Source organism: Medicago truncatula, chromosome 7 (genome assembly GCF_003473485.1).
Source record: "Medicago truncatula cultivar Jemalong A17 chromosome 7, MtrunA17r5.0-ANR, whole genome shotgun sequence".
Classification (NCBI taxonomy): Eukaryota; Viridiplantae; Streptophyta; class Magnoliopsida; order Fabales; family Fabaceae; genus Medicago; species Medicago truncatula.
Genome location: NC_053048.1, coordinates 30,394,959 through 30,417,553, shown reverse-complemented (window position 1 = coordinate 30,417,553; position 22,595 = coordinate 30,394,959). Strand labels below are relative to the sequence as shown.

The 22,595-nt window shown below is 32.6% G+C and overlaps 6 protein-coding genes across 6 annotated transcripts; 3 read left to right on the top strand and 3 right to left on the bottom strand.

Moving 5' to 3' along the window:
* Positions 1-5,050: 5,050 nt before the first annotated feature.
* LOC11407084 (probable glutathione S-transferase) lies at positions 5,051-5,988 on the top strand. The gene is made up of 2 exons (XM_003623163.3): positions 5,051-5,371; positions 5,629-5,988. The coding sequence occupies exons 1-2, from the start codon at positions 5,051-5,053 to the stop codon at positions 5,986-5,988; spliced, it is 681 nt and encodes a 226-aa protein (XP_003623211.1).
* A 2,579-nt stretch (positions 5,989-8,567) lies between these two features.
* LOC11408634 (probable glutathione S-transferase) lies at positions 8,568-9,708 on the top strand. The gene is made up of 2 exons (XM_003623162.4): positions 8,568-8,965; positions 9,175-9,708. Exons 1-2 carry the CDS (start codon positions 8,645-8,647, stop codon positions 9,532-9,534), a joined length of 681 nt encoding a protein of 226 aa, XP_003623210.1. The 5' UTR covers positions 8,568-8,644; the 3' UTR covers positions 9,535-9,708.
* A 2,784-nt stretch (positions 9,709-12,492) lies between these two features.
* LOC11407399 (probable glutathione S-transferase) lies at positions 12,493-13,870 on the top strand. The gene is made up of 2 exons (XM_003623160.4): positions 12,493-12,934; positions 13,217-13,870. Exons 1-2 carry the CDS (start codon positions 12,614-12,616, stop codon positions 13,571-13,573), a joined length of 678 nt encoding a protein of 225 aa, XP_003623208.1. The 5' UTR covers positions 12,493-12,613; the 3' UTR covers positions 13,574-13,870.
* A 241-nt stretch (positions 13,871-14,111) lies between these two features.
* On the bottom strand, positions 14,112-15,065 carry LOC11405846 (probable glutathione S-transferase). Its single transcript, XM_003623159.3, has 2 exons — positions 14,750-15,065; positions 14,112-14,471 (listed from the first exon to the last, which is right to left on the bottom strand). Exons 1-2 carry the CDS (start codon positions 15,059-15,061, stop codon positions 14,112-14,114), a joined length of 672 nt encoding a protein of 223 aa, XP_003623207.1. The 5' UTR covers positions 15,062-15,065.
* Positions 15,066-16,458: 1,393 nt separating this feature from the next.
* Positions 16,459-17,545, bottom strand: LOC11407375 (probable glutathione S-transferase). Its single transcript, XM_003623158.4, has 2 exons — positions 17,125-17,545; positions 16,459-16,994 (listed from the first exon to the last, which is right to left on the bottom strand). Exons 1-2 carry the CDS (start codon positions 17,443-17,445, stop codon positions 16,635-16,637), a joined length of 681 nt encoding a protein of 226 aa, XP_003623206.1. The 5' UTR covers positions 17,446-17,545; the 3' UTR covers positions 16,459-16,634.
* Positions 17,546-18,751: 1,206 nt separating this feature from the next.
* Positions 18,752-21,433, bottom strand: LOC11409927 (probable glutathione S-transferase). The gene is made up of 2 exons (XM_003623156.4): positions 20,996-21,433; positions 18,752-19,385 (listed from the first exon to the last, which is right to left on the bottom strand). Exons 1-2 carry the CDS (start codon positions 21,314-21,316, stop codon positions 19,041-19,043), a joined length of 666 nt encoding a protein of 221 aa, XP_003623204.1. The 5' UTR covers positions 21,317-21,433; the 3' UTR covers positions 18,752-19,040.
* Between the last annotated feature and the right edge of the window lie 1,162 nt (positions 21,434-22,595).

Below are 22,595 nucleotides of genomic sequence, written 5' to 3'. Positions count from 1 at the left end.
GATTTCTCTTTGATAATTATAATACTTTATTTTATATATTTTTAAATGAGCTAAAAGTTTATTTAAAACCTGTCTAATAATCTATATTAACATAAATTGCTAGAAAAATAGAATGTCGCACATTTATCAAGTTTAAAAGTAATCTTAGAACATCCGAATCCATGCTACTTAATTGGATGGTATAAATGGACCTCACATAATATATTACTTCACACTTTTCAATTTTTTAAACTACTTAACTATATTTTCTAAATATCCATACCACTCATCCAAAATTTATTAAAGGGTTACACTGATCTCACAATATATTACAAATTTATATCCTACATTAATTTAAAACAACCTTTGCACAAATATGAACCTATTAATTAAAAAAAAAACTCAAAAGTAAAAAAAGGCTGACAATTGCATGTAAGTATACATTGTCGTGCAAAGCAACGATGGAAAGTTTGGCTACTCTTCTCCAATGCCAATTATCTAAGATATTCTGACATAAAGTCACTGGTTATTGTGTAGCCACGACAATATACATGCGATATTGATGCTCTTAGTGCATTTATGTAATATTTGCATTCTTTATTCAACTTATTTTTTCATATTTCTAATAAAAAAGTTAATACATGAATTCAATGTTACAAATGGATGGATTTTTTTAAAAATTGATGGGTTGGAGTGAATGAGTGCTTATTAAACATTAAAATTAAAAATGAAATGAATATGTGATGTGCACACGGAGGGAATACTTAAGCTACCTCTTAACAAGAGTACCATTGGAGATGCTAAGTAGCCAAATAAAAAAAAAATTACAATTTGTCGTGTGAATTATGGGTAACAAAGTGATCCACTAAATCCATTATCATCCGATTAATCCACTACAAAATCTATCAGATCCATCCACCAAACAATTTTTTTAATGGATTGGATTCAATCCATCTATTTAAATTTAGGGATGGATTCAATCCATCCAACTTATTTTTAAAATCCAATGACTTAATTGAAAAAAGTCATAATGAAAAATTAAATATTAAAATTAATTGTGAAAAATACAAAACATAAAATTATAGAAATTTAATCGGAGTGAAAAAAGTAATAGTTTGGATGGATAAAATTATTTTCTCTTAACTGGGTCTAAAACAATTTTTTTTTCATTAAGTTCATTTGAAAAAAAATTACATTTAGCCCAAGCCCAAATCAATTCTAATATTAATAAATAAATAAATATATATTAATCAAGGGTGTTTGCTTGGCAACCACCATCGTTAACCACCACCTTCGTCGGCCCTTCATTGTGAGCCGTTGCCAGACCACCGAATCTCTGCAGTGGATGACCGAAAAATTGAACGGTAAACTACTATGCACAACCTTGAATCTGCCGGGTCACCACTGTGGTCAATGCCGACGGCGACCTTTGACTACCAACAGCCACCACATCACATTTTTAACTATTCATTGGGCTTATGTATAAAAAATTCATTGGGTTAAATAGTAAAATTAGCATTGGACTTTGTTACATAAAATATGTTTGGACATGTATCAAATTAATAATACAGTCATTAAATTAATTTCATTAACAAAAGTTTAGTAATAAATCAAATACTAAAACCAAATAAATACAAGATGAAATTATTAAATTAATGTGTAGTGAATTATTAAATTAATTTATGAAAAAAAAAATAATACACCTTAAAATATGGATCAGATGGACATTCATCAAATAATAATCTAATTGATGAAGATGAATTTTATATTTAATGGATTGATGGATTTGAATGAATTAATAGATTGTTTTGATCAATCCAAGATTCAAATCTATGTTCATCCCGTCCATCCATTTTGCCACATACATAGAGAGAGCTGCTTAAAGCTACGTACTCCCACGCAGGCACACCCGCTCTCCCTATTTTTTTCCATTCTCTCCTGTTTTCTTCATCACAATGTCTCCACCGCAACAACCACCTTCTGCCACCACCGATGCAGGCCAAACCGTTTCGTCATCTTCCTTGGTGCTTGCATCTCCTCCTTCTCCGGTCACATCCACCGCTGCTCCATGGTTTGTGTTTTGCCTTAAATTCTTGTGAAAGGTGATCGTAATTTCATAGTTTTTGTTAATTATAGATTTGTTCTTGGTTTTTCTTCATTTTAGGTTCGGTTTTCCAACAATGGCGGACGTCAACGTAGATTAGATGAGGAAGTTAGGGTTCCGTATGGCCATGGTGGCATCGCATCCAATTCTGTTACTCGGCTTCTTCCAAAATGCTCCATTAACCATACAGCAAACTGTGGCTAAGATCTCACTCGCTTCAGTCGCCTGTTTCATGTTCAGTTACATGATCTCCGTTTTCCTCAAAACACCTCTCCGTTACCACCGTCCTAGCTTCCGCGTCATTATGCTATTGTTTGTCGTTACAGTTTCCAGTGGCGCCTTCTTACTCTTCACTGCGTTCTACTTTCTCATATTCATGGCAGCTGCAACCTCTTTGGTTTCATGTTTGTTTGTTATAGTACCATTAATTAATGTTTTTTGTGTATTAAGATATGATAACTACCTTTATGTTCCTTTTTTTGATTAGCATTTGCATTTATTCATGGTTTCGTTGAATCCTTATGTTCTGATGAATTATTGTTTCATTCAATTTGTCCAATGGAAAAAAATAATTTTTTTTTTGTTGTAAATGTGTTTCCTTCGTTCAACTATATTAATTCTTCGAGAAATGAACAGGAACCTACTGCATATCCAATTTGAACCCAAAACCTTGGTTAAACTAGAAGAGACATGTGTCATCTCAGCTAAACGCTCCTGAATGTGGAAAAACATAAATTCTGATCAATGGCTGGTGTTCTCTTTATCTAATTGGGTTTATGGAATTTAATAAAAAACAACCCTAATGATAATAATACATGAAGAGAGACTTATATTACTTTACACAAGTTACAATTCTCTTATTAGAAATTCTTTCTACTAATTTAAGATAGTTTTGTATCAAGCAAGCTTGTGCTTCTTCTTCAAATGTGTCCTAAATAAAATAGAATTGTAACTCGATCCAAAAAAATGACTAAAAAAGTAAAATAGAAGTGATAAAGTGATTCTTTTGGAGGAAGAATAAAATAGTTAGATTGATAATTAAGAGTCATTACTCACATGTTAACCATTTTCAGTAACAAACTTATTTAATTCAACATTAGTAATTCTAATCAAAATATGGGATTGTAGTTTTAAGTGACAACTATTTGTTTTACAGGAAACTTATATTCATTCATCCGAGTGGCATCTGTTGGAACATATGTGTGAAAATTGAGTTAAAAGACTAAACACAAATTCCCATGTTGGGTAGAACTAGTGTTGTGTGAATTGAAAAAAAGTGGAAGTCCCACATTGGATGGAACACATTAGTAGTGTTTATATAATGGGGGTGTACCTCTAAGAGGTACATAGTTATGTGAATGAAGTAAGCTGTAACACCCCGTTTTCCCAACATAAAAAGAATATTTGAGTAGGCAATCTAATATATTTTAGTACATAATCTGAGATATATTTTGATACTCAATAATATATTTTTGTGTTAAAAGTCCTTCTCCTTTTTCTACTCCTTTCCGTTCCTTCGGAATTAAGAGTGTTCTTAAGACCATATAGTCCCTTGTCGATATATTGTCCCTTCGGAATCAAGAATAGTCTTAAGAGCATAGTCCCTTCAATTATTTATGTCTTTTTAGAATAAATAATATTTTAAGATCATAGTCCCTTTTCGGTATAATAAGAATGATCTTAAACATATATATTCTTCTTCAATTCTTGAAGAAGTTAGATGTTAGTATGGTCGTAACACCATATTTGAGTGGTTGAAATACCATATTGATATTTGGAGAAGTTAAAAAATTAGAATGGTGGTAACACCATATTTAGTGGTCTCAACACAATAATAGAGTGGTCATAGTACCATATTGGTTTCAGCATTAAAAGAGTGGTCTTAGTACCATATTGAAGGTGTAATTCTCGAACGGTTTTCTACAGTGCAGTAGTTAACCGCACAGTTGCAGCTGAGCTTGTTTTATCCTGGAGGCGGCGTGGTTGATAGTCTGTCTTGCACAATTTTGGGCAGTGCCACGAAACGTCTTAAAGAGAGCGACCTGGTCGTGACTCAACTTCGGTAAATAATAGAATTTGGAAAACCAAAATACAACAGTTAATACTTCGATTCAAAAGTAACTCTCAGGCCTAAAAAAAGGGGCAAACGCAAATCTACGATGATGTGTTAATGCTAAAAAAATAAGGAGAATGCTAATGAATGCCTTTGGAACATTTATTAAAGTACTAAAATAAGTAGGTTTGCATAAAAAAGTTGGTTTTTATGTTCTGAGAAACTTTGGAATGGCAGGTGTGGTTGGGTATGGTTTAGTCTGTTCGCCGATTGCTGCATATATCTGTGTTTATGGTTGGTTTTGGAGTGGTGAACTGGCAGCAGAATGTGATGAAGAGATGCAAGTGACATTTTGGATCAAAGGGACAATTTGCTATAACTTGAGTATATGGCTGGCAATATTAATGAATTCTTTAACCAACGAGTTAAGACACTGGTTAACAAAACCCAACAAATAATAATAACAATATTTTTGTGGTTTTGAGATTTAGGTGAAAACGGTTTTCAAATCAAGTAAAAAAATCAATTAAATCTCATTCTACACAATCATGTTTTATCGTGTAAACGCAGTAGATAAATACATTGAGTGAAATTAATGTGTTTCATTAAATTATACTGATTCTATTCTATTTTTGTTGTTAAGATCAATTTCCAGCTTTTCTTCTTTTAATAGAATCTATTTCCAGTTTCTGCAAGTATTTCCACTTTCAGCAAATTAATAATGGAAATATGATAACATGAATTCTCAACGGTCTTGATTAAAGATTTTGATTCTCATTCATTTTCGATACATATAATGCTGATGTAACGTCTTACATAACTTTTTTGCAATAGTGTACTCCTATAAAAGGCCACAAGAGCTTAGAACTAACATCAAAACAAAAGTCGGAGAGAATATTTAAGTGTTGCAATCAATGTCGACAAATCAAGAAGAGGTGCAACTTCTAGGAGCTCTCGGAAGCCCATTTGCTTGCAGGGTACAGATTGCTCTTAAGTGGAAAGGAATTGAATACAAATATGTTCAAGAAGACTTGGCCAACAAAAGCGATCTTCTCCTCATATACAATCCAGTTCATAAGAAGGTTCCAGTTTTTGTTCACAATGAGAAGCCTATATCAGAATCTCTTGTGATTCTTCAGTATATTGATGAGGTTTGGAAACAAAATCCCATTTTACCGTCCGATCCATACCAAAAATCATTGGCTCGATTTTGGTCCAAGTTCATCGATGACAAGGTAAATTTCCTAAAACTTTTAAATTGAGCATTGCAATATTTGATATCACAGACATTTGCACTCAAATGTGGTTGTTGTATCTTTAATTGCAGTCACGTTACAATTTCTATGCACGAACATATTTTTATTTTTTATGTTGATGTTGAATCCCAAATCGAAATCACTTCGAAAGCAGAATATCTAAATAATGTTTCGTTGATTATTTTTCTAACGTAAAAATAACTAATTATAAATGTTCAAATTTTTGTAATGATCAGATTGCGACTCCTACATTGAAAGCTGTTTATGCTTTTAACGATGAGAAAGAGCGCGAGAAGAATATTGAAGAATCAACTGGAGCTCTGCAGATTCTCGAGAATGAGCTGAAGGACAAGTTCTTTGGGGGAGAGGAGATTGGTTTTGTGGATATTTCTGCTGTGTTCATAGCTTTTTGGATCCCTTTGTTTCAAGACTTAATAGGGTTGAAATGGTTCACTGCTGAAAAGTATCCAAAGCTTTACAAATGGAGCCAAGAATTTCTCAACCATCCAATTGTGAAGGAGAATGTGCCTCTTAGAGACCCTCTTTTTGCAAATTTCAAGGCTAGATATGATAGAGCTGTTTCTGCTTCAAAATAGATTCAGAATTTCAAGTTTGTGAAAGAACTTATTATCTGTCATTTAGTTTTGTTGTTTGGATTTCATTTCATAATATGTTTTGGTATGTGGTTCTTTTCCATGAGTTGGAAATTCAATAATAATGTAATTTGGAGTGTTTTATTAATTTGGCCTCGTACATTGTTTGTTTCTAGTATTGATGTCTATTGTTAATAAAAAAAAGTAATGTCAATTGTAAACTGCCATGTAAAATATGAATAAATTATAAATATGTTGAGGTATTCATTGTTGATTTTCTCTTTAATAATTATAATAATTATATATATTTTAATATGAGCTATAGTTTATTTAAAACCTGTATAATAATCTATATCAACATATCTTTCTAGAAAATTGTTCTCAATTTTTTCTTTTTCTAGAAAAATTGAATGTCTTGCTGCACATTTATCAAGTTTAAAGGTAACCATAGTGGTCATCGTGAGCTTAACTTAGTTGGTAAGGACAATGCATAATATACGCAAAGTTCGGGTTCAAACCCGACCACAAAAAAAAAAGGTAACCTTAGTGCATTTCCATTGCTTGTATTTCCAAATCAAATTATTTAGGATCATCAATACAACAATACTATCTTTCCGATATAAGTTTCAAAATTGTTAAGGTGCCGTTTTGATGTTTTTCAATTTTCTGTTTTAAAATCTTCAAACACGGTAAGTATGTCGGTTTATCATCAAAAACAAATATCGAATCCACATGAGACTTCAATAAAGTTTTGACCGTTCATATTTTTCAAAACTCTAAAACAACGATTGAAAAAAAGTTTGTTTGGTGTTCATAAAAGGATTAAAAGTATGAATACAAAGTTGTCTCTTGTCGAACAAGATACGACACATATACCACACAATTCAGACAAGTCAAGTGTATATACGACACATATACTACAATTCAGAAAAGACAAGTGTTTCATCAAAACAATTTTTTTTTTTGTTTCGAAACACCTTAGACATTTTTAGAGACATCTTGTACACATCCAAGAGTGTTAAGGACATGTTGAATCATATCAACAATAAATTAGTTAGTGGTAAGAGACTTGAATCCCTTATGTAAGTGGACAGGGGTTCGATCTTCGATTTTTGCGTATGGAAAAAATTAGATGGAGAAGAGAAAACCCACCTTGTGTTCCTCACAAATTCTTTGACGAGGAATAGTCATCGATAAACAATGGTGGAAAGTTTGTACCAATAACATGGCAATCGAAAAACAATATAGACATGTTGAAGCGATGATGATCAATATAGGGTTGAAGACATTAATACGATTAATCATTTGTACGTTTTTAATAGTAGATGAATGGATGAAAGTTATTGCATAGTGAAGACATTAGTGATGATAAATCCTAGATATAGAGATAACTTGATATACAAGTTATCAGTTAGTTACATTTGCCTAACTGAATTAGAGTGATTGTTAGTATATAGTTAGTGTAGCATAGTTCCTATAGTATTTCACCTCTCCTATATAAGTTGTACTATCACTTTGATCGCACTTAATGAGAATTGATTCATTTATTTGTTCTTTCATAATAAAAGTGAAAGACTATTATGTCTTGGTGTAGGTTTTTAATATGTGCTTAATTTATGCAAATAAAAAAAAGGATATCTGTTTATAATCATTTCTAATTTATTCTTTGTTGGGGGCCTTTTTGTATGTTCAACTTTTTAAAATAATAAATAAATATAAAAACTAGTAGTATTAAGTATGTTCATATATTCCTTCAAAAGAGTATGTTCATCTCTTGTCAAAATAAAAAGTATGTTCATCTATTGAGGTTTTTCCGGTAAATAAATGTATGATCATCATTGATGGTTGGAGTGGTGTTCGTCACATGGTTATTGACGATCAGGTGGCCGCGATGGTTGGAGGTGCCATTAGAGTGCTCGTCGGCGGTGGTCGGAGGTGATCATATAGTGGTTGGAGTATATTTTTGTGATTTTGAGATTTTAGTGTAAAAGATTTTCAAATTGGTAAAAAATTAATTTCTCCAAACATAGAATAAATCTCATTCTACCCAAACAAGATTTATTGTATAAAAGGAGTATGTAAATACGGGTGCAAATCCCCTCCAGTGAAATTTTCAATGGAGAGAATATACCATTCAATTACTTCAATATTGAAGGCCCACATGGAGTAGTAGAAAATAAATGGCTTAGATCTCATTGGACTCTCCGATCACAGGAGAGAATCAGCTCCCATGTAAATACATTGATGTGTTTCATTAAAGTATATTGATTCATTACATTATACAGATTCTATTCTATTTTTGTTGTTAAGGCAATATGACAGCAATTCTCAACGGTCTAGATTGTTCCCACGTATATATACATATGAACACAATTAATTTTTTTTTTTTGACAAAAATGTGAACACATTTAATGATTTCCATTGTTTGGTCCAATACACTTTAATTCATTTATTTTTTTGGTTAAGAACTTAATTTATTTTCTATACACATTTAGCTGATGTAATGTCTTGCATCACTTTTTTTCAACCGTCTTGATTGAGAAAGCAACAATGTACTCCTATAAAAGGCCACACAAGACCTTAGGAATACCTCACACATTAACACAAAATTGCCTTGATAGTTGATAAAGTCAGAGAGAAAATTGTTGAGTTGCAATCAATGGCTACAAATCAGGAAGATGTGAAACTTTTGGGAGTTGTGGGAAGCCCATTTTTTTGCAGGGTACAGATTGCACTCAAATTCAAAGGAATTGAATACGAATTTGTTAAAGAAGACTTGACAAACAAAAGTGATCTTCTCCTCAAATACAATCCGGTTCATAAGAAAATTCCAGTTCTTGTTCACAATGAGAAGCCGATATCAGAATCCCTTGTGATTCTTGAGTACATTGATGAGGTTTGGAAACAAAATCCCATTTTGTCGTCTGATCCATACCAAAAATCATTGGCTCGATTTTGGTCGAAATTCATCGATGACAAGGTAAGTTTTCTAAAGCTTTTATATTGTGATCGCGTTGTAATATATCACGATGATATGCACAAAAAATTTTAATTTTTTTATTTTGATGTCACAGCCCAGATCGCAGACACGTATATTTTTTAAAAAAATGTTACCTAAGTCGAATATTCTATATCGTTACGTTTGTGCTGATTATTTTCTAACATAAAAATTTACGAATAAATGATCAGATTGTGACCTCTTCATTCAAAGCTGTTTATGCTGTTAACGATGAGAAGGAGCGCCAGAAGAATGTTGAAGAATCAACCGAGGCTCTGCAGATTCTTGAGAATGAGCTGAAGAACAAGTACTTTGGGGGAGAAGAGATTAACTTTGTGGATATTGCTGCTGTGTTCATAGCTTTTTGGATCCCTTTGATTCAAGACATAGCTGAATTGAAATTGTTCAATGCTGAAAAGTATCCAAAGCTTTACAAATGGAGCCAAGAATTTCTCAACCATCCTGCTGTGAAGGAACATGTGCCTGCTAGAGACCCTCTTTTTGCATTTTTCAAAGCTAAATATGATGCCCTTGTTTCTGCTTCTAAATAGATTCAGAATTTCAAGTTTGTGAAAGCACTTATTTTCTGTCATTGTGTTTTTACTGTTGGGATTTCATTTCATAATAAGTTTTGGTATGTAGTTTTTTCCATGAGGAAGAAATCAATAATATTGTTGTCATTTTTCATATTTCAATCAATAAAGAAAAGGATTTTTGTCCCGTAAGCACATATCTCAGTTGGTAGCTGCACGTACATTTGATGTGATCGAGTAGAACTCTTGATGTGGTAGCTAAATATGATAGTTTATATTATTCTATAAGTTTTGTATGTACGTTAGTATGTATGTATGCATAGGTGAAACTATCTGCACTTGTAACCTTGATAGTTTATATTATTCGATAAGTTATGTATGCATTGGTAAAACATTTTTATGTCTTCAGATTATGAAATTTGATCTTGATTAAATAATTAAATACTTCTAATGACTTCAGTTCTTCTAATAAAATACCACCAACAAGATCATACAAACTAATATTGTTTCAGACACGTTTCAAGATGTTTATCACATAATCTTCACCTTTACCATAAGATTAAAAAGGATAAAAAAATTGGGATCTATTCGATCAAACTTCCGGAACAGGCTCAAGGCGCCTGCCAACTAGTACTATGTAAATCTATGAAGTAAGGATACGGACACGGACATCGAACACGACATGGATACTGACACACCGACACATATACAAAATTTAGAAAATCGCATAATTTAGACACGACACGTGTCTAACAAAGTGACATACCTTATCTGAGGAGTGTCCGTGCTTCATAGATGTAAAGTTAAAATATATGCACATTGATTCCCTTTGCACAAAGTATCAAGAATCTTGACATTCTAATCCTTGAGAAGCATATCTTTGATGTCATGAAAGATATTAGCATACCTATATTATATTTCGAAAATTACGTATGCAGTACTCAAGCTTGAATACTTTACTCACACATTATGTGAAGTGTTAAAATTCAAAATCATTTTTCCAATTCCAGTCTTTTCATGAATTGAAAACGCAAAAAAGGACCAGAAGATTGTAGGATCTTAATGACACATGAGAAGTCTTAGATGATACTTGGACCATCAGGAATAGTTTGGCACCATACCCCTCTCCTAAAAACATAGAATAGGGAGGACAGCTAAGCTTTTGTCACATGTCTAACACAGGTATGACTGTTGGTGTATAATTCAGATTTAAGTATATTTATTTGTAACTACATAGAGTTAGTTAGGTTGTTATTTGGTAGTTGTTAAAGTAGTTAGAGAAGTTATAGTTAATAACTATAACTAGAGTTAGCTATTACAAGTTAGTTAACTACAGATTCAAGTGTATAGTTAGTCTTTTAAATAGGAACTCTATAAAGTTTAAATATGATAACACATCTCATGTATCACACACAAGTTGACTCCATTTCAACAGGTCCGTTCCTACGAATTTGGAGGCTCGACTCTGTAAGTGAAAAGAGACCTGTAATAAAATAAAAACGTATTTTGTTTAAGAGAATAATGTTCTATTTAAATTTTTTAAAAGATAAATACAATGTACCGTATATATGCGATACACCCAAAGATGAAAATTACTACCGTATACATGAGGATCCTCAAACCACCCTCCCAAAAAAACACCCACCTAACACCAAATGCAAGAGGACCCAATTCTAATAGGCCTAAAACAAGATAACGGAAGAGGAAAATGAAATCAAATTGGGGAAGAAGAAAAGGAAGTCTGATGCAGTGATGGTGATGGAACGCGTGGTATCAGAGAGAAAGAGAATAAGGAATTTTTGTTTATAGCGCAGTAGTACTACTAGGTTATAATTTTTTTGTTAGGCCCATATCTTAGGAAAACCCAGTTCCATTGAGCACCTTACACCCCAAAGTCCGGCCCTGCATTTCAATATACGGAGTTTATCTTCATTTGTTCTCTCCCCCTTTCTCTATGTGTGACTGTCAATTGAGTTCTAACAGTCACGTCACGTGCTTAACATGTGGGTGGATAGAGGTGAAGAATTAGTCATAGGCGAGTCCAGCTATCAGGGAGAGGGGGTGGGTTGGGAAGACATAATTTCCCATACATGTTTACCAAGAATCACAATATTCACAGCTCAAGCAGTGTGAATCCCATAGAGCATACGAAAACCCAAATATCTTCCAAGTTGAGAATATTGAGTAAAATAAACAATAGATGGAAACTTATCTACTTTATTCCAGGAGATATTAGCAGAAGACATGGATATTCTAGACTTCTGAATTCGGACTTCCATGCTAGAAGCTTGACAGAAACTCTCTAGCACCTATTTTACCAATCTGACTTGAGTAAACAAAAGACAATTATCTGCAAAACACAAGAACAATGTTGGATATCCTGGATGCCACACATTGACTTGCACCTTTTCTTGAATTAGCATAGATAGCTTGTCTATGCCAATTAAGGGTGACAATTTATCCATCAATCCGCCATCCATCGATTTATCTATCTAATCCATCCACCAAACAAAAAATAGGCTAATGGATTCATTAGGATAGATCGATTTAAAACTATAGATGAATTGAATTCATCCACCTTATTTTAAAAGTTCATTGGATCACATCAAATAATAATACACATTAATTTGATAAAAAATTTTATTTATGAAATTAGTTTAATAAAAAAAATTAAAAAAGTAATTTTGTATATATATTTAATTCCTATTAAATAATATCAAACTATTTAATTAAATTATAAAATATTATTCAGGAAAAATTCAATAGAAAAGGGGCTCTGGCACCCAATAGTCTAAATTGTTCCCACGTGTATATATACATACATGTGCATACAATTAATAATAATATCCATTCTCATGTTGACTACACTTAAGTATTTTTATATGTATATTGCTGGTGTAATCCCTTACATCACTTCTTGTCCATTATCTTGATAGGAAAGGCAAAACCTTTGCACATCTAGTCAACAACATGTAGGTTGAAAATTACTAAATTAATCTTCCAAACTCTATAAAAAAGCCACAGTACCTTAAATCTCACACTCATAAATAAATTTTCTTGATAGTTTGTTAAAGTCAGAGAAAATTGAAGTGCTACAATGGCTACAAATCAGGAAGAAGTGAAGCTATTGGGAGCGATAGGAAGCCCATTTGTGTGCAGGGTACAGATTGCTCTAAAATTGAAGGGAATTGAATACAAATTTCTTGAAGAAAACATGGCCAACAAAAGTGAACTTCTTCTCAAGTATAATCCAGTTTATAAAAAGATACCAGTTTTTGTTCACAATGAAAAGCCTATATCAGAGTCCCTTTTGATTATTGAGTATATTGATGAGACTTGGAAACAAAATCCTATCTTGCCTTCTGATCCATACCAAAGAGCCTTGGCTCGATTTTGGTCTAACTTCATCGACGACAAGGTAAATACGCTGAATTTTAAATTGCAGTAGCGTTGAAATACTTGATTTGATCAAAAAAATTACATCATATGTGATTGATGGAGCTTTAACTGTCTTCGCGTTACAAATCCATCAATCACGTATGATGTAATTTTTTTGATAAAATCAAGTATTTTCAAGCGCAAATTACTAATGCAAGACTTGTGAATAAAACACTTAAAATTACATTTATGATGTCACGGTCCAAATCGCAGCCGCGTACTTTTCTCATGTAAATTACTAATAAATTTTTGAAATGGTCAGATCATAGCTGCTTCGATTAAAGCTGTTCATACCGTTCATGATGAGAAAGAGCGCGAGAAGAATGTTGAAGGAACAATTGAGGCTCTACAGATTCTTGAGAATGAGTTGAAGGACAAGTTCTTTGGAGGTGAGGAGATTGGAATTGTGGATATTGCAGCTGTGTACATAGCTTTTTGGATCCCTTTGATTCAAGAAATAACAGGGTTGCAATTGTTGAATGCTGAAAAGTGTCCCAAACTTTCGAAGTGGAGCCAAGAATTTCTCAACCATCCAATTGTTAAGGAAAATATGCCTCCTAGAGAACCTCTCTTTGCCTACTTCAAAGCTCACTATGAGAGTCTCTTTGATTCAAAATAGACTTAGAATTTCATGTTTGTGATTGTTATTAATATTATTTGTCATCGGATTTTTGCTGTTGGGGTTTCATTTCAAAATCATAGTTTGTAATCAGAGATTTCTCCATGTGACATCTAAGGTTATAGTTGTCAAACATTTAGGAGATTACGGAAGACTTAGTGTTGAGTGTGTTGCCGGGGGGACGTAGCACCACGTGGTATGCAGCCGCACTGTAGTCGGAGATGTAGGCACAATTGACCGAACTTTGTTACCAAATATCGTGAATACATTGTTTGCGCTTATGGTTTCTTTATTTTATTGGAGTTACTGTCTTAACACTAGAAATGCAAAGATTGACGCAGAAGAGTTATAGGGAACACATCCGTCTTTAATTGATTGATTAAAGCAACATATTACAAGCTTTTGATTCATCACATTGAATGGCGTTATAATAAACAATAAATTCCATTTGAACTTAATCCAAACAAACAATAACTCACCAACACACAAGTACTTGTACAAATTTCATTACAAGTTCAGAGTCTCGCGCTATAATAATCTACTTTGATGCAGCAGCATTGTTTGCAGCAGCAATGCTTGCAGCGCGAGCTTTGAAATAGCCAAATTGTTGTTCTTTTGTCGGCATAATTTCCTTGACGACTGGATGGTTGTAAAACTCTTGACTCCATTTGTGTAGCTTCGGAAATTTGTCACCAGGGACCAACTGCAACTCTGCTACTTGTTGGAATAATGGGATGAAGAGAGCAGCAATATCCACAAAACCAATCTCTTCTCCTCCAAAGAACTTGTCATTCAGCTTATTCTCAAGAAACTGCAGAGCCTCGAATAATTCTTTACGACTCTTCTCGCGTTCTTTCTCATCAGTGATAAAAAGAGATTTCACTGCAGCAGCCATACACTGATTGCACAAATAAAGTTAGATAGATAGGAAAATAAAACCGGATAAGCAAAGTTTACATTTAGTGACATGGTAAATAAATTCTAGCATGGATCACACATTAGGCTGTTCATGTTAGTCGTAGAAATATTACTTCAATCGTTATCAAAATATATAGGTTTAAGATATATCACAAGAATAGCATCACAACGGCAATATTTTGTCAGACACTGAACACACCTTCGATCATCAAAAGTGTCGTGCTAATGAGATTATAACTGTTAATAACTAGGATTTACCTTCTCATCTAGGAACTTGGCCCAAAAGCGATCCAAGGCTCTTTTGTAAGGATCAGAAGGCAAGATAGGGTTTTGTTTCCAAGTCTCATCAATATACTCAAGAATCACACGAGACTCTGAAACGGGCTTCTCATTGTGAACAAGAACAGGAACCATCTTGTAAATAGGGTTGTATCTGAGAAGTGTTTCACTCAAATGGCCTAATTTTTCTTCCACATATTTGTATTCAATACCCTTCAATTTCAGAGCAATTTGAACTCTTATCACAAATGGACTTCCCACAGAACCCAAAAGCTTCACAATTGTTGCCATTGTAGCACTTCAATTCTTAGTGATGTAACAAATTATAAATAGGGACGAATCAAGTACTTGCTCAGGTCACCAGTAAAGATTCGTTTTTCAAATTCATTGAATGATTGATGTATCAGATCTATATTATAGACCATATACCTTAGTTATTCAATAATTTTTTTTGTTGTTGAGAGAATTAATTATTCAATAAATTTGAAAAAAGAATTTTTACTTATAGTAATAATCGAAGAGAGTAGGACAATTATTATATCGAATGAAATTAATGTATTTCATTTAATTATATTGATTAAATTCTTTTTTGAGTAAAGTCATTGATTCTATTCTATTTTTGTTGTTAAGATTTATTTCCAGTTTCTGCTAAGTTATGAATCCGGAAAATTGTAAATTTTCATAATAAAGGGAATATGATAACACATGAATGTGAACACAATTAATGAGTTCCAGTTATGTCGACTACACTTAATTCATATTCCATAACACATGTCGCTGATGTCTGGTCTTACATCACCTCTTTGCAGTTGTCTTGATTAAGAAGGCAAACAACCAGTATTATTAGATTGAAATTTTTTTAATTCTTCGATTCGATCTACAATAACTGCATTTAACAATTTCACTTGTAAAACTTAAGAAAATATTATTTTTTTTTTGAAAACTCGGTATCCAATCCAAGAATCGAGAATCGAACCTGAGACCTCTGGAGGAGCAAACTCCAAGATCCCAAGCCAACCACTAGGCCAACCCCAAATGGGTTTCTTAAAAAAAAAATATTATTCAATAGAAGATTACTCTTTTAAACACTATCTTAGTGCATATGTTGAATATCCTTATCTGAACTTATCTAATAACATAAGTTTTGTTAGATTGTAAGAACTTTCTTTTTTTTGAAACCTTGATGCCTGACTCAATAATCGACTAATTTGAAGCGAGGCGTCAATTACAATGTCTACTTGTGAGGGCAGCCTCACTATGTATGATATGTAGTACTCAAACATCAGATTAAATGTGTATTCGGTGTTAGACACGATACCTACACATGCATTTACATTAGTTATTCTATTTTGTTAACTTATGAAGTACATTAACAACCATTTTTCAATTGTCTTGGAAAGGATTTGAACTTCATCCCTTGAAATAAAAATCCATATTTATTAACGACCATATATTCTTCTTATAAACTAAAGTGTATTCATTTACAGACACTTGTTTATGATTCAAAGAAGGTTTGACTAAGTTGTTTTTGAAATTTGACTACACCAAAATAAAACTTTCTCTTTAGATTTCTTAACAAGTTCCGTAAGGGCATTTAATTTGTTAGCAATTCCCTTCATTTATAAACCACTTAGATCAATTTGGATTCATAGCCATAACCATATTTTATTGAAATAACGAAAATTACATATATCTTATACATACATGCAACTTGTTAACAATTCTTTCATTGATTGAAATAGCGAAAATGACAACAATATTCTTTCAGGACCTTTGTGACACATGAGAAATCACATAGTATTATTCCATTTGAACTGAAATTCAAACAACCAATAACTCAAAACAGTCAAGTACTTATACTAATCTATTTTGATGCAGCAGCTTTGTTTGCAGCAGCAATGCTTGCAGCGCGAGCTTTGAAAAATCCATGTTGTTGTTCTTTTGTCGGCATAATTTCTTTGACGACTGGATGGTTGTAAAACTCTTGACTCCATTTGTGTAGCTTCGGAAATTTGTCACCGGAGAACAACAGAAACTCTGCTACATCTTGAAATAAAGTGATGAAGGAAGCAGCAATATCCACAAAGCTAATCTCCTCTCCTCCAAAGAACTTGTCCTTCAGCTCATTCTCAAGAAACTGCAGAGCCTCGAATAATTCTTCGCGAGCCTTCTCGCGCTCTTTCTCATCCGGTATAAAAACAGATTTCCATGCAGCAGCCACACACTGATTGCACAAATTAACTTTAGATAGATCGGAAAATAAAATCGGACAAAGTTTACCGATAAAAAACTTAATTTAACGCTTATTATAAACGCTTGAATTCGTATAAGTTATGATATAAGAAATGGATTACCTTGTCATCAATGAACTTAGACCAAAAACGGTCCAAGGCTCTTTGATAAGGATCATTGGGCAAGATAGGGTTTTGTTTCCAAGCCTCATCAATATACTCAAGAATCACACGTGATTCTGAAATAGGCTTCCCATTATGAACAAGAACTGGAACCATCTTGTAAACTGGATTGTAATTGAGAAGTGTTTCACTCAAATAGCCCAGTTTTTCTTCAACATATTTGTGTTCAATTCCCTTCAATTTTAGAGCAATTTGAACCCTTATCACAAATGGACTTCCCACTGCACCCAAAAGCTGAACCTCTTCTTCAATTGCAGCCATTGTAGTTCTTGAATTCTTAGTGTTGTAAAACGTTATAAATAGGGACAGATCTTGCGTGACAATTATTATACTCTCATCGGTCTCAATTATAAGCAACCTTTCATATTTAGGTTCATTGAATAAATGAGGTATATAGTCTCAATTATAGACCATATACATCGTTTCTTTATTGAATCTAAAAAGTAAAAAGTTGTTTATAAATGAGACCAAAGGAAGTAATCTACGCATATATTGAATTAAATTAACGTGTTTCATTAAATCATATTGATTCTATTCTATTTCTCTTTTCTTGACTAAAGTAATTGATTCAATTCTAGTTTTGTTGTCGGCATTTCCAGTTTCTGCAAAAGTATTGAATGAAATTTTAATTTGTAGTAAAGGAAATATGATAGCAGGAATCCTAAACAGTGTAGATTCTTCCACATTCCCATATACATATGTGAATGTGAATTCATTTGATTGAGAAGGCAAACAACCCATATTAGTAGATTGAAAATATTACTCCTTTGATTCGATCTACAATAACTTCATTTAACTATTTCATTTGAAAAAAATTAAGGAAAGATTATTCCATAGTGTCGATATTGAAAACTAGGACATTTCACCTGGGTTCAAATCCAAAACCTCACAGTTGTATGTGAGTTTCAATAGTGATTGTTGGAACAATCTGTATTTTATTAGAAGAAAAAAATAGAAAAAAAATGATAAATAAAAATAGGAAAATGATGATTTTATTCGTAGTTTACAAAAAGAGGGAAGAGGAAAAAGAGAGAACAGAAGAGGAAGAAAAATGGAGCTTTCTACTCCCTACTGGTTGGACCTTTGACTCATTTGATGACAATCTACACAACCCATCTTTCAATCCATCATTTGTTACATTCTCAACACCAATAGACCATAGATTTGAAATTCTCTATCCAAGTGATACATCATACTCTTTTGTTGATAGGTTCACGGTTAGCTTGAGGAGTTAGAACCAATTTTACCACAAGCAGATATCGAAGAGTTACCGACAAAAACTAAATTCAGGTGCAAAGTTGAGGAACAAGTTACCGACAAAAACCCCAAATCCAAAAGGATTGAAGAACAGCCTTCAAAGAATCTCATGACAGAAAGAAGAAGAAAGTGTTTGAATGATAAGCTTACCATGCATAGGTCAATAATATAATGGGAGTATGTGTATGTGTATGCCATGTAGTACTTACACTTCGGATTGAAGGCGCGTCCAGTGTTAAACACGACACCGACACATGTGTTTACATTCAATTATTCTATTTTGTTAAGCTATGAAGTACACTGACAACCATTTTTCAACTGTCCCATAAGGGATTTGAACTCCATCCTTTGAGGTTATAAGGTTAAACTCTTGCCAATGAGCTCACACCTCACTTATGAATTACAAATATGCAACTTACAACAATCATTTCATAAATTGAAATATCGAAAATGACAACAATCTGTCAGGATCTTTATGACACATGAGAAATCAGAGTATATTCCATTTGAACTGAAATACAAACAATCAAGAACTAAACAGAGACAAGTACTTATACAAATTTCATTACAAGTTAAGAGTCTCACTCTATTATATTATTCTATTTTGATGGAGCAGCAAGGCTTGCAGCGCGAGCTTTGAAATAGCCAAATTGTTGCTCTTTTGAAGGCATAACTTCTTTGACGACTGGATGGTTGTAAAAGTCTAGACTCCATTTTTGTAGCTTGGGAAATTTGTCACCAGGGAACAATTGTTTCTCTGCTACTTCTTGGAATAAAGGGATAAAGAGAGCAGCAATATCCACAAAGCCTATTTCTTCTCCTCCAAAGAACTTGTCCTTCAGCTCATTCTCAAGAAACTGCAGAGCCTCGAATAATTCTTCACGAGCCTTCTCGCGCTCTTTCTCATCAGGCATAAAAACAGATTTCCATGCAGCAATCGTACACTGATTGAACAGATTAAAGTTATATAGATTAGAAAATAATTCAAGACAAAGTTCACATTTAGTGACATGGTAGATAAATTCTAGCATGGATCACACATTATGCGGTTCATGTTAGTAATTGAAATATTGACTGCTAAGAAGTAACAAATTCATAGATAATCACATGGATACTTGTAACTATCACATAAGTGCTAAAAAAAATCATCTAATCAACAACGCAATGAATAATATATAGATCATCTACTGAATGTTTAGCTAATATGCGACTAATTATCTATAGCTAATTCGTGGTGTTCGTTATGGGACTTTCTGTGTATTTTTCTATCCTTATAACCTTACCATTACATCAGTAAGAAATAAATATATAGCATAAAACGAACAGTCTCCACTGCCAAGGATCTTCTCTTGGTTCTGAAGCTTTGTATTTCGAGTTATAGAAATGGGAAAAAGCTTAAATCCAATGCATCTTTTAAAAACCAAGTTGTGTAAGTGTGTCAAGCAAAAATGAAATACAAAACACAGGATTCATATTCTCCTAAATTACTGTATGTTTGGTTTTCAGTTGCTAATTTCCAAACATTCGTTATAGAGTATAACTAAAATACATCTTGTTTGGTAGTCATTTCAGTTTGATTGCAACCAAAATTGTGTTGAAACTCATCTTGAAGAGTTGTTTTTGCAAACTCAATTTACAAAATGCAGTGCATTCAAATCTGAAATTTGCAAAATATGTTCAATTCAAGCATGAACAAGTCTACAAAACTTAACAAGATTCCCTAAATCTAAACATCATAACAAAAGTTTAAAGTGGTTCATAACTGAATTTGATCAGTGGCTAAAACTATGATTTTAGATAAAGCTTGTTAGAACAACAACCGGTATAGAAATATAAAAGGAACGAAAATCGAAAGACAATGAGACATGATCTTTGTTCACGCAGTTCGGCCAATGGTGCCTACCCTTACGACTATAAAGCAGTCATAGTTTTGTTTATTTCTGTTATGAATCAGGGTTTACATTGTTACAACCAAGATATAGTACTACGGTCCAAATTAAAACAATACCCTTGAACTGTACTACAGGAACCAACCAGTTGCTTCTCAACAACAATTGGGCCTAACACACATTTGGCCCAAAAGCAAGGGCGGGGGTGGAGGGTGCTTCGCAACACTACACTACCCGAGCTCCTTCTCCACCCCTTGCTCCTCTTATATGTGTTTATATTTGAGCCATACTGAACAAAGCTCATAACCTATGAAACACTGATAGAGACACTGGATACAACACAAACATTGACACGGCAACACTTGATAATAATTTAAGAAAAACACATAATTCAGTATAATTATATGTGTCGGTGTATGTGTCCGGCACCAGCCTAATCTGAGGAGTGTCCGTGTTTTATAACTAATCATAACCAATATAATTCATGAATGAAATTTCACCAAAATTTCTAATGATTGACACTTGACTACACGCAATTGACTTTTCTAACTCAGTTGCAAATTGTAGTCCCTAACCACAATTTAAAACCACACTATAACTATTAAAATTACTTGTATATTTATCTCATAAAGGGTAATAACTAATAATCTATAAATTAGATTTACCTTTTCATCAATGAACTTTGACCAAAACCGATCCAAAGCTCTTTTGTAAGGATCAGAAGGCAAGATAGGGTTCTGTTTCCAAGCCTCGTCAATATACTCAATAATCACACGAGATTCTGATATGGGATTCCCATTATGAACAAGAACAGGAACCATCCTATAAACTGGATTATATTTGAGAAGTGTTTCACTCAAATTACCCAATTTTTCTTCAACATATTTGTGTTCAATTCCCTTCAATTTTAGAGCAATTTGAACTCTTATCACAAATGGACTTCCCACAGAACCCAGAAGCTGAACTTCTTCATCAATTGCAGCCATTGTAGTGCTTCAATTTCTCAAGTAATTTTGGTTTTATCAAGTAAATTGTGTTGGTATCTTTATGTCTAAGGTATTCTTATTATTACTTTTTATAGCAAAATTAATAATAAATTAAGGGAAATGTTAACTCGTCATTTTTTATGGCATATGTTAAGAATTTTATTTATAAAAATTACTTGTTGGAAATTGCGTTAGTTTATCACCCAAAATGTTTAATATTAATCTTTTATAATTAATTTTTATCATTAAAAGAATAAAATTAATGCTTAACATGTGTTATAAAGATGTAAGTTAATGTGACTCATAAATTAATTATTTGATTTTTAAAAAATATTCTACGCGTGTTGACGGACATGATGGGAAAGAAGAAGAAAAACAGAGGTGGCACATGTGATTTAATTGTCGGATGTGGATAGAAAAAGGAATGAGATACAGATATTGGGAAAAAAGGTAAAAAATGTGAATATAAAAGTGGGAAATAATTGCAGACTTCCCTATCAAGTTGTCTTTGTCCCCCCAATGACCAATGAGTGATGTAAGAGATCACATCACCTATAAATATAATTGTTGATTTAAAATATCAAGTTGTACCCATTATTGAGGATTCCCATTAGTATAGTTTTTTATTTATCAGCAATGATATATGGACAACTCTTTGATATAACTTTTATGATAATTTTGATTTTCTCTTATTTGATTGATAAAAAATAATAAAGAAAGAAAAAGGAAGAGAGAATAAGAAGATAATATGAATATGATAGAGAAAGTTGTTAAAAAATGATTATACAAATATCATTTCTCTTTATTTAAATAACTATGTAGATTCATTACTATGTGTGAAAAGATGAATGTTATTTGAACAATTAATTATATATAAAAAAATAACTATTGACACAAAAATTAAAATAATAGAGAAAAAAAGTTAAAATACAATGTAAATATGATAAAATGGTTATTACAAAAGTTGTACAAATATTATCTCTCAGATATATATATGTTAATTGGGATGTAGGTATGATTTTTTTTTTTGGGTTAAATATGTTTTTAGTCCTTATAAATATACTAAATTTTCGTTTTAGTCCATTTAAAATTTTCCTTCAACTTTTAAGCGCTATAAAGTTTTCAATCACTACTTTTGGTCCCTATTTTTAAGTAAATTTGTGTATTTTTTAATGAAGTTGTGCAGAAATGTGTAGAATATTGTAAAAAAAATCCCAAAAAAATATTAGAATTTTGTACCAAAACACAAATTAAATATGAATTTTTAATAGTCAAAAAT

Coding starts and splice junctions, on each gene's coding strand:
- LOC11407399 (XM_003623160.4), top strand. CDS start 12,614: ATGGCTACAAATCAGGAAGAAGTGAAGCTATTGGGAGCGATAGGAAGC. Junction 12,935..13,216: donor CTAACTTCATCGACGACAAG/GTAAATACGCTG, acceptor TGAAATGGTCAG/ATCATAGCTGCTTCGATTAA.
- LOC11408634 (XM_003623162.4), top strand. CDS start 8,645: ATGGCTACAAATCAGGAAGATGTGAAACTTTTGGGAGTTGTGGGAAGC. Junction 8,966..9,174: donor CGAAATTCATCGATGACAAG/GTAAGTTTTCTA, acceptor ATAAATGATCAG/ATTGTGACCTCTTCATTCAA.
- LOC11407375 (XM_003623158.4), bottom strand. CDS start 17,445: ATGGCTGCAATTGAAGAAGAGGTTCAGCTTTTGGGTGCAGTGGGAAGT. Junction 16,995..17,124: donor CTAAGTTCATTGATGACAAG/GTAATCCATTTC, acceptor TTGTGCAATCAG/TGTGTGGCTGCTGCATGGAA.
- LOC11405846 (XM_003623159.3), bottom strand. CDS start 15,061: ATGGCAACAATTGTGAAGCTTTTGGGTTCTGTGGGAAGTCCATTTGTG. Junction 14,472..14,749: donor CCAAGTTCCTAGATGAGAAG/GTAAATCCTAGT, acceptor TTGTGCAATCAG/TGTATGGCTGCTGCAGTGAA.
- LOC11407084 (XM_003623163.3), top strand. CDS start 5,051: ATGTCGACAAATCAAGAAGAGGTGCAACTTCTAGGAGCTCTCGGAAGC. Junction 5,372..5,628: donor CCAAGTTCATCGATGACAAG/GTAAATTTCCTA, acceptor TGTAATGATCAG/ATTGCGACTCCTACATTGAA.
- LOC11409927 (XM_003623156.4), bottom strand. CDS start 21,316: ATGGCTGCAATTGATGAAGAAGTTCAGCTTCTGGGTTCTGTGGGAAGT. Junction 19,386..20,995: donor CAAAGTTCATTGATGAAAAG/GTAAATCTAATT, acceptor CTGTTCAATCAG/TGTACGATTGCTGCATGGAA.